The following is a 15,522-nucleotide window of genomic DNA, read 5'->3' as shown; positions in this document are numbered from 1 at the left end:
AAAGATCAATGGTTTCAAATGCCTTGTGTCATTCTCTGGAGTGAGTGGGATATACTTATCAACTTATGCACAGGGATATCTGGGCAAATTGTACAAGTTCCTACCTATGAAAATTACTTCTTTCTAGGTGGTCACTTGGAGGGAAAAATTCTATTTCAGTGACTAAGTGAAAGCTTTCAAAACATAAAGAGCCTTCAATGTCACACACTCACAGTAACTGATATGGTACTGATGTAATTAGTATTACAGGCAGGCAGGCAGATAGGGAAGGCCCCCTCCCCAGGCAATGGAAGTAATAGCTCTGAAGTTGCAAAGGCCAACCTTGCAGAAAACAGGAACTAAGGTCTGATAAGACCCTCAACTATCTACAGCAACAGACCCAGAGAAGCTCCTGTAGAAACAAAGGCCAGGAAAGGAATGGACTTTTACCGAGGTGGAAGCCCCACTTGGGGGCAGGTTGGTGAAATCCTATAAAGGCCACCTTGAACAAAGGACACACATATGCTGCCCGAGCCCATGTCTTGGGGCTGAGCACATGTGTTGCCCGCATCTCCCCTCTTGAGCTGTGCGCTTTCATGCTTTCATATCTAATGCTGGAATGTGTGTAGGGGGTCTCTCCACCCTTCGAGAAGCCTGGGTTCTCTCTTGAGCACCTTATTCTCCAGTCTCTCCTGCTTTTTCTCCCTCCTTCCCTTCAAAACCTCCAAATAAAAACTGTAATTTCACTGCTCATCTACTTCTGAAATCCCTTTCTGCGAGGCGAGACAAGAACCCTGGGTTCTTGTAACCTTGGGTCCCAGGTGGCAGAGGTGGATCGGGAGAAAGTGGCTGTCTTTCTCCTCCCCACTTCACATGAGCCACCTGTGGGGCCCACTGACATCAGTACCCCGATTATACTTCTGATGGAATACTTGTGATATATCATCTAGGTTCAGAAAATTCTCTGTTAGTGAAAACTGTCCCCAATACGAGCATCTGAGGTTGAAGCAGCACAAGCAATCTCAGTGACTTAAGGACTCTTCTGTCATGAGGCAAATCATTTTTTTGTCTGAAGACTACAAAGTCCCTGGAATCACCCCACAAACAGTATCTTTGTAACTGTGACACAAAGTAAGCAAGAGACGCTACATTGTTTTTGGTAGTACCAGGTATTGTCATCTGTTTAGCTGTCTATTATATTGATGAAAATAGCTATACTTTATAAAGCTTTAAAAAAACTTTACTTCTTCTGCAAGTAAAGTTTTTATCTGTGGAAGTATAGTATATTTCTTACCATGAAATGAGGTTGTGTTAAAATACGCTTTAGTTCCTTTGCATCATTATTCTCAGGGTAACATGAAATTTCTTCCAATACCTACAAAAGAAGCAAGTAGCAATGATAGGATGCAAGAGTTTGAAAACATTGAATTCTTCTAAATTAAAACTATAATATTTTAAAAAGTTTTTGTTACCACTTATGTCCAACCATGTTAATGTTTGTGGTTTTTATGTACAAAGTTATTATATTTTGCCACCACCAAAGTGCCTATGTCTCTCCAACACTGTCCTTAGGTCACCTCTGGTCTGGTTTTCATTCACTCGTTTGCTAGTAAGTACAAATAGATTTTTGTTTGTCTGAGCCACATTCTGCCATGTTCAGGATTTACTCTTGGTTCTGAACTCAGGAGTCATTCCTGGCAGTGCTCAGGGGATCAGATGGGATGACAGGGATTGAACCCGGGTTGCTCGTGTGCAGGGAAAATGCCCTACCCACTATACTATTGCTCTGGCCCCAGTTGATCAGTACAAATGGATTTTTATCATAGGTAGGCAAAACAATTATTTTGGGAAAACTCATTTCTCCCCAAAGATTGCCAATATATAAAAACTACATTAAAGGTAAAAAAATATTAAAGATTGGTCTATCTACACTATCAAACAGTAACCCGAAAGGCTATTATAAAATATAAAACAAAATGACAAGTTCATAATAATTATTGCTGGCTAAAATAATTTAATTACGTTAATGAGAAAATAATTCAACCTTTTTTTCCCCAAACTCACCACCAAAATTAATCTGCAATAAAAGTTAATAACATTTTTGTTTTCTATTAAGAAAACTGTCTATTCCTTTTAGGAATATTAAAAGGACGTAGGCTCAAACAAAAACAATTTAAAGAGAAAAAGCGATTAATTAATTTTTCCTTGTTGCCTGGCAGAATCAATCTTATTCTCACCACTTATTTACTAACACTGAGAAAACCATGCCTTTGCCAGTAATCCAAGAGAATAATTTTTAAAAACCACACAACAGTTTTCTCCCACCACTCAAATTTCCTTTGCTAATTTGTTGTTCACCTTTGCTCTGTACAAGTAAAAATGATTGTTAGTAAGTAAAATTGTTCTTCAAAACCCACTCCTTACCAACAGAATATACATTTACCCACTTAACATTTGGATAATTTTTTATTTTCTAAATTTTTCTTGTTGAACCCATTTTTCATTTTTTAAATGAATCACTATGAATTACAAAGTTAATAATGCATACCATGTTCCAACACCAATTTCTTCACCACTGTCCACTTCCACCAATCTATCTGTTTCCCTCCTGCACGCTAAAATTTTGTTGATTTTTAAATTTAACCCAAAAGAAAGCCTCTGTCCTTTCACAGTGCAAATATACTTTAACTGTTATAGCTGTAAATAGATTTGCAGGGCATTATATGCATTCCATTTCATTCTAGATATCAAGTCTATCAAGAATTATTTCAGCAGGAATGACCCTAAAAGGACACACCCTCTAGGAATCTCTCCCCTCCCCTTGATACTTATCCTTGTGGGGTAGGAAAAGAATTTCAAGGTAATGTGCTAACTCAACCCCCTTCTCAGGGACAAATAAGTAACACTCAGGGTTGCTTTCTTTTCACATGCTTTCTTAACAAGGACTTGTTAGGATGCTCATGCTGGCTCTTGAATGTGGCTTAATTAGCACAAACTGCAGGCAGATGTCAAAATGTTAATGATGACAGGCCAATTCTTCTAGGTGTACTTTGTGCTTTGGCTTTTCTCAACCAGCAAAAGGAAAGATGCTCTCTGATCCCCTGCTACATACACAGATCCTATCCTATCCTATCCTATCCTATCCTATCCTATCCTATCCTATCCTATCCTATCCTATCCCATCCCATCCCATCCCATCCCATCCCATCCCATCCCATCCCATCCCATCCCATCCCATCCCCCAGGGCCTCCACCTCTGAGCCACATCCCCAGCCTCACAGCCTATGATTTTAAGCCTCTGAGGTGTGAACTTTGATTGAGACCAAAGAGTTGGGATCAGATAATCCCCTTTGGTCTGACATCTTAACCAAGAGGGCAGGACAGAAGATCCAGATGGTCTTGTTCTTGTTTTTCAGATCTGGTAAAGGATTATGTCTTTCATACTCTTTCACTTAGTCATCTCTTTTTTTTTCTTTTTGGGTCACACCTGGCATTTCACAGGGGCTATTCCTGGCTCATGCACTCAGGAATTACTCCTGAGGTGCTCAGGGGACCATATGAGATGCTGGGAATCGAACCTGGGTTGACCGTGTGCAAGGCAAACACCATACCCGCTGTGCTATTGCTCCAGCCCCTAGTCATCTCATTTTTATAAGAAATAATTTTTAAAACAAAATGCTTACTTTCATAAAGACTTTTATAACCTCAAAAGTATAAGAAAAATCTAGGTGCTTGGCAGTGAAGAAATGTATTATATTTAAATATATTTAGTAAATGCTTTATTATAATTTTGTAATTGCAAAAATATTCATCATAAGTAGTAATAGCTATGAAGAGCAAAAAGAAACATGGAGATATGCTAATTATATAACAGATAAAAACATACATTTTGATTGCAGCATTCAAAAAATTCATAAGTAAATGGACAATGGTGAAAAATCGATATTTCAAAAGTAAAAATTCCTGTCAGAATCATGAAATAATGGGTGACTTTTTATCTTTCTAAAATTTCAGCAATGTCATGTTTCTGTAGTAAAGTTCAAAGCTTCATGGTAGATGTATGCTGACAAGTTATTAAAATGATTTCCCTCTGTGGGCCAGAGCAATAGAACAGTGGGTAGGACACGTGACTTACATGTGGCTGACCTGTCTTTCATCCTCAGTATCACATATGGTCCCCGAGCCCACCAGGAGTGATCCTTAAGCACAGTGCCAGGAGTAAGTCCTGAGCACTGTGGATGTAACTTTCCCAAAATAATTTCTTACTGAACTAAATTGCTGGAGATATTAAGTTGACATTCATATCTTATAATTTTTAAAAAATTCATTTTTATAGCATGTCTATTTCTATCAAATGCCCTAACATAAGTTTATTTTTCCTCTTTAAAAAAGAAAGAAGTAAAAGCAATACATTAATTTGTGTAAAATTATATAGCAGAAGCCCAACTAGAAATCTACGCAATGTGGCTGCTGAAATATCTCCCTTTTTATGTTTGCAAATAAATGCTCAGTGACAAATTCAGAATACAAATTTGAATATAATGAATGGTCCAACTGCGGCTCTGAGGAAACTGACTCTCACAGAGCAGCTGAAACGTTTTGAATAAAGGGAGCAAATACGAACTGAAAGACATTTACAAAATGCATCACTTACCTCTTTGGCTCTCTGTACTGCATCGCTGGGAGGATTCCTGATTTGTGGTGAAGACTTTGTGTTAATCTTGTCATATAGCTACAAGCAAAGAAGAAAAATCCAATCAATACTCTGTTTCTTGCTATCAGTCAGAGTTGGCATTTCAGAAGCGCTTTTCCTTCTGAAAAGGCAGGTCAATGATATCAGTGGAATCTTCCTCTTCATAATCTCTGACTCAATGCAACTTGTTGCCACATGAGTCTTAAGTATCTCTTTAGTGAAATAAATGCAGCTTTAAATCCATCACTATTTCAGCAACCACAGTCTTGTTTTCCTCTGATGGAGGCAGCATTTAGTAACAGGCACACAGAGCAGTGACATTAAAGAATGTTTATGGGCCAAGACACTTCCCAAAGAATGTTCACAGAAATCAAAATCTCAGGAAAGGGCAAAGCTAACTCCTTCTAGGAAGGGATGTTCTCACAAAGGTATAGGCTTGTTTTACCCGGGTTGTTCATTAAGACTGTCTCTGCTGGCATCCTGCCGCAGGAAGTCAAGAACAGAAATTTCTGTTTTGAATTGGCAAATTCCAAGAGAGTGAGGACACAGTGGGAAAAGAAAAAAAAAAGCAGTTAAAGCTCCACACACCTAAAGGGTTTCCACTCTACTTTCTGCAGAGAATTGATTGAATTTTTCAGAGAGAAACCTCTGTGATTTAGAAATGCAATTTATCAGTACCACGCTCTAACCAACTGAGCTAAGAGGTCAGCTTATGAATTTTCCCTCTGACAAAATGGCCCATTTGACAGTGGGCTTGGAAATACGAAAAGTTAAAAATAATCTGGGCTGATTGACAGCTTCCCTTTCCTAACTTCTCTAAAGTAGGTGAGGATTGGGGTGGGAGCTTGCTTTGGATTTTCCTCTTTTCTCTCCTCCCTGACTACACAGACCACACTACCCAGAGAGAGAGGGTGGGCAGGATACTGACTGTAAACTGCCTCAGGACTGTTAGATCTGTTTATACTCACGAGAGGGAAAGTTCCATAGCTTGTAAATATTTGGGCCACAAAATATCTGAAAATGCTGAAACAGACCAGTGGTCATCTTTAAATGATGGTGTTAGGAAACGCTACTAAATCCCCTGACTTCAATAAGCAGGTTTGGAAAATGCTGTTCCATTTAAAAGATCTTATTAACATTTAGGGGACCTATGCAATGCAGCTGGTTCACATAAGTTTGTCTGACTCAGCAGAATCCATGTGGTTAAGTCTCCATTCTCTGAGTGCCTTAGGGCGTTTGCCTTGCATGCAGTTGACCCGGGTTTGAGTCCTCCGTCCCTCTTGGAGAGCCCAGCAAGCTACCAAGAGTATCCCGCCCACACGGCAGAGCCTGGCAAGCTCCCCGTGGTGTATTTGATATGCCAAAAACAGTAACAAGTCTCACAATGGAGACGTTACTGGTGCCTGCTCAAGCAAATCAATGAACAATGGGAGGACAGCGCTACAGTGCTAATTTTATTTTTATAAAGTTGTGCACAATAATCCATTGCATTTAATATTCAACCACCAATCCCACCACCATTGCACATTCCCACCACCATATGTCAAATGTTTCTACACTAAATCCCAAACCGTGTCCCCCAAAGTAGAACCAAAACAATTAATTTTGTACTGCATGTCATGAACAATCTGCTAAAAATGGTCCAATAAAGTTTTCTTAGAGAAAAGTGTGTGAAGATTGTTGTATTTCATCCTGGAGCCATTAAGCCCTTGTATAAGAGATTAAAACATGTTCGTTAAATCCAATCAAATGTTGTATGCTATCTGAGTGCCTTCTACTGTGAAAAATTTTTTAAGTTTGGAATTTGGAGTTATATTTCCTCATAGAAATAATGTCCTTCGGGGGTATGGTGCAGCCAGCAGGTCAATCTGTACCTGTGAGGCGAGTGCATCAGCAGCTTGATGGCGCCCTCAGACTTTCAGATACGCCAAAATTGCTGCTGTGCCTTTGGCCAGACCCCAAAAACTTGGGGCAAAGTTTAGCAAGAAAGTAAATGGTCAAAGGTTAGGTATGTGGGAGACACACCCACAAACCACCTCTGGCTCAGCTATATAATTGGAGGCATGGCCTCTCTGGTTCCTGATTGAACTGCTTAATGGCCATGATCCCAGACACTCAGAAACAAATCTTGAAACCCAGCGGATTTTGGCAGAAATACGTCCAGTCCCTGCAGTAGGTACTGGCGCTGGGCCACTCCAGGTGGGAATAGGTTTCACGCCTTGGCCTGTTCCCCCTGGTGGCCCGGTTACCACCATCCTCAAGAGGCCACTGGACAGTCAGGTTTGGGCCCACAGTGACGAGACATGCGGGCCTCACAGGATGGAGGCAGAGCTGGACCTTTCCTCCCCGTCCCAATGAGACCCTGAGTTACCGCCCATGAATGGCCTTTCCTGCTCCTGATCAAGCTGCTTAATGGCTACAATTCCAGAGACTCAGGAACAAATCTCAGAACCCAGCAGGTTTTGGCAGAAATCCCTCCAGATTTAAGAGTTAAAATTTCGGAATTTCAAAATTGCGCGGCCACTACTGCAGCCACACAATATCATGTTATTCATAACCAGCAAGAGAAAACAAATTGTCTACTGTTGCCTTTTCAGCAGATCTAAGTGTTCGGGTAAAAATCCCAAATAATAATGATGGGTCTGGTGTCAAAATATTGAATGTAATCAAAGAAGAGAGAGAGTAATGTGGAAATCATCTGCCCCACAGGTAGGGGGAGGGCGTGGGATGGAGGTTTACTGGGGCTTTTGGGGGTGGAGAATGGGCACTGGTGAAGGTACGGGTGTTTCATTGTATGACCGAAACTTAGACCTGAAAGCTTTGTAACTGCTCTCACAGTGATTCAATAAATAAAATTATATAAAAAAAAGTAACCATTGGGTTCATGCCCAATTCAATCAGCTAGTCAGTAACTGAATAAATAGCAGTACTCCTACAAAAAAAAAGAAATAATGTCCTTAACAATATTAGGTTTCGAAACCAGTTTTTAAACTAGAGTTATATGGAATACTGTACATATGTCATAAGAGAGAAAGAGTGAGAAAGAGAGAAAACAGCAATGTCCTAAAGAAACTGTAAGTTAAAGAAATATGTCTAAAATACATGACACTGAAAAATAAAGTATTTACCTGTTATAATATTAACAAAAAACTGCTTAAAACCTACATAATTCAAAAGATTAGAAAAACTCCTACAAGCTATTTGAACAAAAAACAAATTGAATCCAAAGCTTAGGAAGCAGATGCCATTGTTACTTTATAGTGTTTAATTTTGTTACAAATGGTAAACTTTGACTTTTTCCTCACCAAAGACTATGACTAACACTACTTCCATACTCTCCAACTATGTTTAGGATTAGTTTCTTAACACATTTAATAAACATGTTAGTTTTTACTCACAAAGAAAGAGAACCTCTACGGCTTCCAGAATTGCTCTTGTTCTATCACCAGAGACTATTTTTGACTTGGTCTTACTATGCCAAGGTCTCTTGTCAATGTGTTTTCTTTCCTTTTTTTTGGTTGTTGGGCCACACCCTGTGGTGCTTAGGGCTTACTCCTGGCTCTGCATTCAGGGATCACTCCTGGAGGGGCTTGGGGAACCATATGGGGTGCTGGGGAATCAAATCTGGGTACACTGTCAGCAAGGCGAGCACTCTACCTACTGTACTATTGCATCGGCTCTGTCCTCTTAAGAACTATACCAAAGTCAGCTAGGACAGTTATTAAGCATACCAAATCCTGGGCCTCACTGCTGATCTACTGAACCAGAATTTGAAAAGTGCTGGTGTGTGTGGTGGTGGTGGGGACATGTCCAGAAATCTGTATCTTTAGAACAAACTCTTTAGCTATCTGAACATCATATACCATATATTAAGTTTTGAGAGTAATAGAAGTAGTACTAATTAACCAACCTTGTAATTGCTATTTTTCCTTTTAATTTTTGGATCACATCTCAAAGTATTTGGGAGCTACAGTGGTCAGGGACCATGTGGTGCTTTGGATAGAAGCCGAGGCTGCCACATGGAAAGCATGCACTACAGCCCTTAAAAGACAACTTCCTGAGCTGATCATTGCTCCTTTTGTTGAGCACTTATCAGATGCCAATTACTATTTGAGAGTTCTTCATTTCCATTCACTAGATATTCACTCATTTCACCTCAAACAACTTTATAAAGTGAGTACATCTAGTATTCAAAATCTCAATGTTTCCAAGGTCTGAGTGAAAGGAAAGTACTCCAATCAGATTTTCCTCTGCTCCTGATGTCATTCATCACACATTGTCCAAAGTTCAGAGGAATTAGTGATGGGATGAGGGAGTGGGGAGGGGTGATGGTAAATATTGGAGGCAGGTATAGTAGGATGGAAAGAAAAGGGGCCTTTTACTTGGGGGGGGGGGGTCATTGAACTCTGCTCCTTCAGTTTCTAGGAGACTACAGGACTGGAGTGCTCAGAGTAGGCACTGGATGGAGTGGATGATGTCCATGTGGTAAAGAGCATAGGGAAGATCTCAAATGCCAGCTCCCCAACCAAAAGGGAAAGTAAGAACTCAAATAGGAAGGGACTCACTTTGTCATCACCCATGGGAAGAAGGAACCCCTTATTGACTCATCTACCCACCCACCCATCATTGACTGAGGTCCTACTATGAAGTAGTACAAAAACCAAACAACCAAACAAAACCCCTTGAGTTGGGGCATAGGACTATAAATAAGTTTTTTTTTTAATTCCCAGTCACATAAAAATAACCGGAGAGGAAATAAAATTATTTTAGTTTGTTTCTTTAGAAAGCAGATATCATATTTTAGTCCTGCTTGCATACTTAAAATGTCCCCTAAGTATTGAGAAATATATTTACCATATCGCCTTTCCGTTTCTTTTGGTATATCTCATATATGACTGATTTCATAAAATTTTCAAGAGAGAAGAGCTCTTTGATATCCACATGATTGAAATCTTTCATTCTGCTTTTTAAAAATTGTTGTTTGGTTGTGAACACCAGTGCTACTGAGGGCTTATTCCTGGAAGTGCTGGGGATTGAACCCGGGTGGGCCATGTATAAGGGATGTAAACCCTGTGTCTTCTATTCTAAAGAGAGCTGAGATCCTGGCAGGTGGAGTGACATGCTCAGGCTTCTACAGGGATGAGAGTATGCCCTCCTTGTATACAATTATTTCTCTTCAACCAGTTCTTTTTAATGTGTACTATAATTCACATATACACAAAGTCTTGTCCCAGAGAGACACTAGCAAATATTTGGATGGGGAAACTATAGATAACACCATTTATAGACAGCAGGGAAATGGTTTTGAAAGGTTTAAAATAAAGCCCTGTAAAAGAATATTAGAATCACAACCCTTTCCTGATCAGATTGTGAATATTTCAGGCTTTGTGGGCTAAATGGCCTCTGTCACAAACACTCAACACTGCCATGCAGTGCGAACATAGCCTTGAACAATTTATAAATGAATGGGCAAGGTGGTGTGCCAATCAAACTTTACCAAAACACAGGGCTGGCAGGATTGGGTCTGAAAGTCACAGTTTACCAACTCCTTACATCAGCAGCTTAACATCAAGTTGTGTTAAAATGACAAAATATATTTCCCTTTCTGTTTGTTTACCTGCAGTGTGAAGATGTCAAGTATATCTGTAAAGCTGATATGTAGCTGGTGAGGTAGCGGGAAGGGAACAAATGTTAAGTTCTCACTAGTGGGAAAACAAGAACGGCTCAACTGTTTGCGTTCTCTTTCTAATTAAATTAGAGTTATCCAAGTTCAACACTTTTCATCGGAGAAAAAGAAAGAAGACACAACAACAAAATGAGGAAATGCAGCCAGCTGCATAGGGAACAGCCTCTTTCACACAGCCTCACTCTCAGCTGGGCCTGCTCTCTGCTAGCTTCTGGCACCAGGTCATATAGGACCACACACGGATACAGTACCAAGCATAGTTCTGTCAGGAGGCTGCATACTACATCTAAGATGAATTGTTTGAAACAGAGGAAAGTCAAATTGGTGGTGAAAATAAATCAAATTCCCCTGAGATCACACTTTCAAAGTTAAAGATAGCAAGATAGCACACGTGCACGCACACACATACACATCACTATATGCTGATCTACAAAACACTGGCTCAAATTTTACTTTAAAAATACCATATTCCATTATATCTTGTGATTTCTAGACTTCCAATAGCCTTTGTTTTGCTAGTTCTTGTGTAGTAGTTATCCAGGTTAACTTTTAAAGGAGAACGGTTAGAGAACTTACAAAATCGCTAGCACTAGGTTATGTGTTCCTCTCACTTTCTGGCTGAGGGAAAGTCAAATTTAGGACCAGCCTGTATACTTGCTGCAATGAGATGGTCACTTTTGTAACTCAGCTGCAGATATGGGTCAAAGAACAACTGATATGTTGAGTTTCAGGGAACACTGTTCTTTAGCAACCACCATCTTCCCACTTATTTCAAAGGTAAGGACAATGCTCCCTTTGGGAGAAAGTTTTTTTTGGGGGGGGTTGTTTTTGGTTCACACTTGGTGGCACTCAGGGTTTACTCCTGGCTCTGTGCTCAGGAGTCACTTCTGATGGTACTTGGGAGACCATATGCAGTACTGGAGATTGAGCGTGTGTTAGCTGCATTCAAGGTAAGTACCTTATCCCTGTACTGTCTCTCTGGCCTAAAAAAAACTAGTTTTGAAAGCCAAATATTAAACCAAAAGCATGTAATTAATTGTGTCTGTGCTCCTAACAAAGAGTAACAGTGTTCACATGTCTGTACTACACAACAATAACTGGAATCAAAGTGCCTTGCTCTAAAAACACATACTTATCCATGACTATAACAACACTTTTTCCCCAGACTATCTTATTGAGAACTTTCTTTACAGTTTCTGTGAATTGCCCCTGAAGAAGCTGGGTGAATAGGAACATCGTTCAAGTCACATTTTTTAGGGAACTCAACAAATGAGTCTTTTACTTGAATATTTTTTATTTGCTCTTTTGGCTGTACCTGGAAGTGCTCAGGGCTTACTCTTGACTCTGTGCTCAAGGATCCTTCCTGGTGGTATTTGGGGACCCTATGGAGTTTTGGGGATCAACCCCTGGTTGGCCGCATGCAAGGAAAATGCCCTACCTGCTGTACTATCACTATGGTCCTTCAAGTATTTTTTTTAAAAAATACATTTGAAATCTTGTAAAATGTTAAGAAAAAAAAATAACTAGCATCCAACTGCTGCAGTGGGGCAGGTTTTCTTAAGCTAGAGATCAAAGAAAATCTTCAGAGATTACAAAATCTATTTTTCCTGCTTAAGTTTGTATAAACTCTCCATCTTTAGAAATCTGAAAATGCCCTTCCAAAGATCTTTGGCCTCACTAAACATATCCAAATTTGGAGAAGAGCAGTATACTTTACATCAGTCTAAAGAGTGTGTGATGGGAAACAAAACGTTGAAAGAAAACACACGACAAAATTAAAAACTGCATTTTCAAAGACGTAAAGAACTGCAATTAAACCTTGAGAAGAACTTGTACAACTTGTCATCTTACAAATACATGATCAAGTATGTAACAATAGCTTATAAAAAGAAATGAAAACCACCCAGGGCACTTTTCCTTTTATGGGTAATAATACCAGAAACAGTTTTACTAAATATATTATATAATTTATTTTTTCATTTTTAGGCCATGCCGGCTTACTTCTGGCTCTGTACTCAGGGATCACTCCTGGCAGTGCTCAGTCAACCATATGTGGTGCTGGGATCAAACCAATGTCAAATGCATGCAAGGAAATTGCCTAAACCTCTGTACTATCTCTATGAAATTTTTAAATAGTTGAAGAAAGTACTCAAGGATCAGTTATGCATATGCAAGAAGAGAATGTAAACCATTAAAAGCACATACTTTCATTTTATTTGCACATTATCCTTCACAATTTGTACTGTTAACTTTCTCAAAGCTCAGAAAACATATTTAAGTTGATTTTCATCAATCTTAAACTAAACTTGTTTCTCATTTATAAAGGTAAGCCACAGCCACAAATCTAGTGACCATTTTAAAGTAGGAGTCCAGCCACAGAAATTAATTTTTTTCTGGGGAAACTTCTGGACTGCTACTAATAAAATATTGAAGTTCATATTGGTTGAATTATATGTTGTGTTTAAGGCCAGGAACATTCCTGGAATCCTTTGAGTTAGATGTTGCAGAGAAAGTTTAGCTTAAGGCTACGGTAATGAATAGTACAAATCAAATCAGGTTTTAGAAAAGTATGATGGGTAACATACTCTTTATTGAGAAAGGGGCCAAGTCAGTTAGCAATGTGTCACTCTAAGTAAAATTCACACTAGAAGTTTTCTTCTGACAGCATATATCTAAATTGAAAAATCATCACATCGATACCAATTTAAGATTTTCTCAAGAGATTTCAAAATACTTTGGATCTTGACAGGAAATGTTCTCCTGAGGTGGCCCTTGTTTGGCTTAGTTTTTTTGGTCAAAATACAGCGATGCTTCAATCCCCATTGCACATCACACTTGGAGGAATTAATTTTCAATCCAAGAAATGAAGAGTTATTTGGCCTCATAGTTTAGTCTACAAAGACAGCCTCTTTGCTGTCCAAACCGTTTTGGCAACTGTGGTAGATTTCTGGTCAACCAGCATTTATTTCTGAGAAACTTGAACAGTGACCTCAGAAGACCCAATCTGACTGGTATCAAGGCCTTTCTTGGTGGTCAAATAGCTAAAATTATTCCCTGGGAGAAACAAACTGTAATGAGGAAACAGTCAATTAGAGTCAATTAGGTAGGCCTTATTTTGCTTTTAATCAAGCCTTCTTTTCAAACACAGTACTTAAATACAAATTCAAGAGCTGGCCTGGTTAAGAAATTTCACTAGACTTTCACTAGGAATTTCATTTCTAGTTAAAAAGAACATTAAAAACACCTGAAGCAAATGTTAAACCCTCATTTCCTACCCTGTGCTCTTCTGAACCACTGACAACTATGGTGAAATGAGGCTCAACACTACATAAATATTATATAATTTGCTCTTATAAACCAAAATGTCAACATTTCTACTAGGCAAGACATATCATATTTCATGCAGTTACTGATGCAATACAGTAATTTACAATCAATAATGTGACTTTTATAGGTAAACATCAAACACCTGCACAAACACAAACACTGTGCCCAAAATAAATTTCTGTTGTGCAAAATCAAAAGGAAATAAAAGCCTGGTAAAAGTAGTATCATGAGGTCATGTTTGAAGGACTGAAGAGAGAAGAAAGCAGCAATGTTCTTGGACTGTGAGTGTTTTCAGACAATCCCATTGAACATTCTTTAGCTGAGCCTCATTACATTCTCTTCTGGGGGAAACCCCTCCTTTCTTTGAAACCAGCATTAGGAAGAATCAGTGCTAGTTGCCCTTTAAAGGCTTTTGGAATATTCCTTTGCCCTCTGGTAAAGTTGACAATGGGTGCTATAGAAAGAGAACGGTACTCAATGGGAAACACTAGTACTGTGTATGAGCTGATTCATGAATATCCATTTTTCACTATAATCATCATTACATATATGTATATGTAACATTCATTATATGTTAACATATAACATCTTATTATGACATCGTATTATCTCATTCCTACTTTGGACAACTGGCAGGCTACCGAATGTAACCTGCCCACACGGCAGAGTCTGGCAAACTCCCTGTGGCGTACCCAATATGCCAAATACCAGTAACAATGATGGGTCTCATTCTCCTAAAGAGCCTTGAATATAGCACTTTCTTAAAAATCTCAGAGCTGGCTGGGATGAAGGAGACATTACTGGGGCCTGCTCGAGGCAATTGATGAATAACAGGATGGTCGTTGTCGTCATTATATGTAATGAAGATTATAGTGAAAAATGGAGATATATACATATAAACCAAATATATATGGACACAGAGAAATATATATATATATATATTTGGTTTGGGGTGGGGGCACACCCAGCAGTGCTCAGGGACTTCTGGCTCTGTGCTCAGGGATCACTCCTGGTAAGGCACAGAGGACCATATGGGCTGCTGGGGATCAATCTGGGTCTGCCATTTGCAAGGAAAGTGCCCTGTCTGCTCTTCTTCATTGCAGTCCCATGTAGTTAGATTTAATTTTTCACCGAAACCCACACATTCCTTTCATAAAGATGTATACCATAGGAGCTACCTTGGAACCCATGTGTAGCAACTGGCCTGGAGATTGTGCCAAGGTTGAATTATCTACTATCAGACAGCTTTATTTGGAGGACTAATTTCCCCCATATTATGTAACAGTCCACCATAAAACATCAGTAATGGGTGAATGGATAAGCAAAATATTGGTATATCCACACAAGGAATCTTTAAAACTAAGTGTTTAAAACAGAGGAAATTCTGACAAGCTACAGAATGGATAAGCCTTGAGGACATTCTATTAGGTGACATTAGCCAGCACAAAAGGACAAAGTCCATATTATCTCCCTTAGATGCGGCATCTACAGTATTCAGACTTCTTGGACAGACCCTAGAATGGTAGGTGCCATTGTTCAACAATGACAGTGTTTCAGTTGGGAAAGATGAAAGAATTACTGGAGATGGATGGTGGAGATGGATGAACAACAATGTCAATGTGCTTCACATTCCCTTATTTTACACTGAAAGATGATTAAGATGGTAATTTTGATTTTACAGTATTTTACCACAATAAAAATACAAAAACCCTCACATTATTTCAAATCAAATAAAACCTGCCCAAAGATCTTTTTCCACTCTGGAGAAACCCATGTTCTCTTTCTCTCTGTGTCCGTCTCTCTTTCTTTCTCTCTCTTTTTTGGATTTTGGGCGACA

At 39.2% G+C, this 15,522-nt stretch overlaps 1 protein-coding gene across 14 annotated transcripts in view; it reads right to left on the bottom strand.

Moving 5' to 3' along the window:
- The window catches only part of CASK (calcium/calmodulin dependent serine protein kinase), a 998,363-nt gene that overhangs the window by 582,633 nt on the left and 400,208 nt on the right, over nt 1–15,522 (bottom strand). For all 14 annotated transcript variants that reach the window (XR_008794862.1, XM_056131339.1, XM_056131340.1 and 11 more), the window contains 2 exons: nt 4,634–4,711; nt 1,274–1,354 (listed from right to left, as the gene is read on the bottom strand). Coding sequence is in view for 13 of the 14 variants with exons in the window: in XM_056131339.1 (XP_055987314.1) it covers nt 1,274–1,354; nt 4,634–4,711 (159 nt within the window). In the remaining variant the exon portion in view is untranslated. The remainder of the gene's footprint in view (nt 1–1,273; nt 1,355–4,633; nt 4,712–15,522) is intronic.

The sequence above is a fragment of the Sorex fumeus genome, unplaced genomic scaffold, assembly GCF_029834395.1.
Source record: "Sorex fumeus unplaced genomic scaffold, SorFum_2.1 ptg000086l, whole genome shotgun sequence".
NCBI classification, from domain to species: domain Eukaryota; kingdom Metazoa; phylum Chordata; class Mammalia; order Eulipotyphla; family Soricidae; genus Sorex; species Sorex fumeus.
Note: the sequence above shows the minus strand (reverse complement) of the source record. Positions and strands in the feature narration are given on the sequence as shown.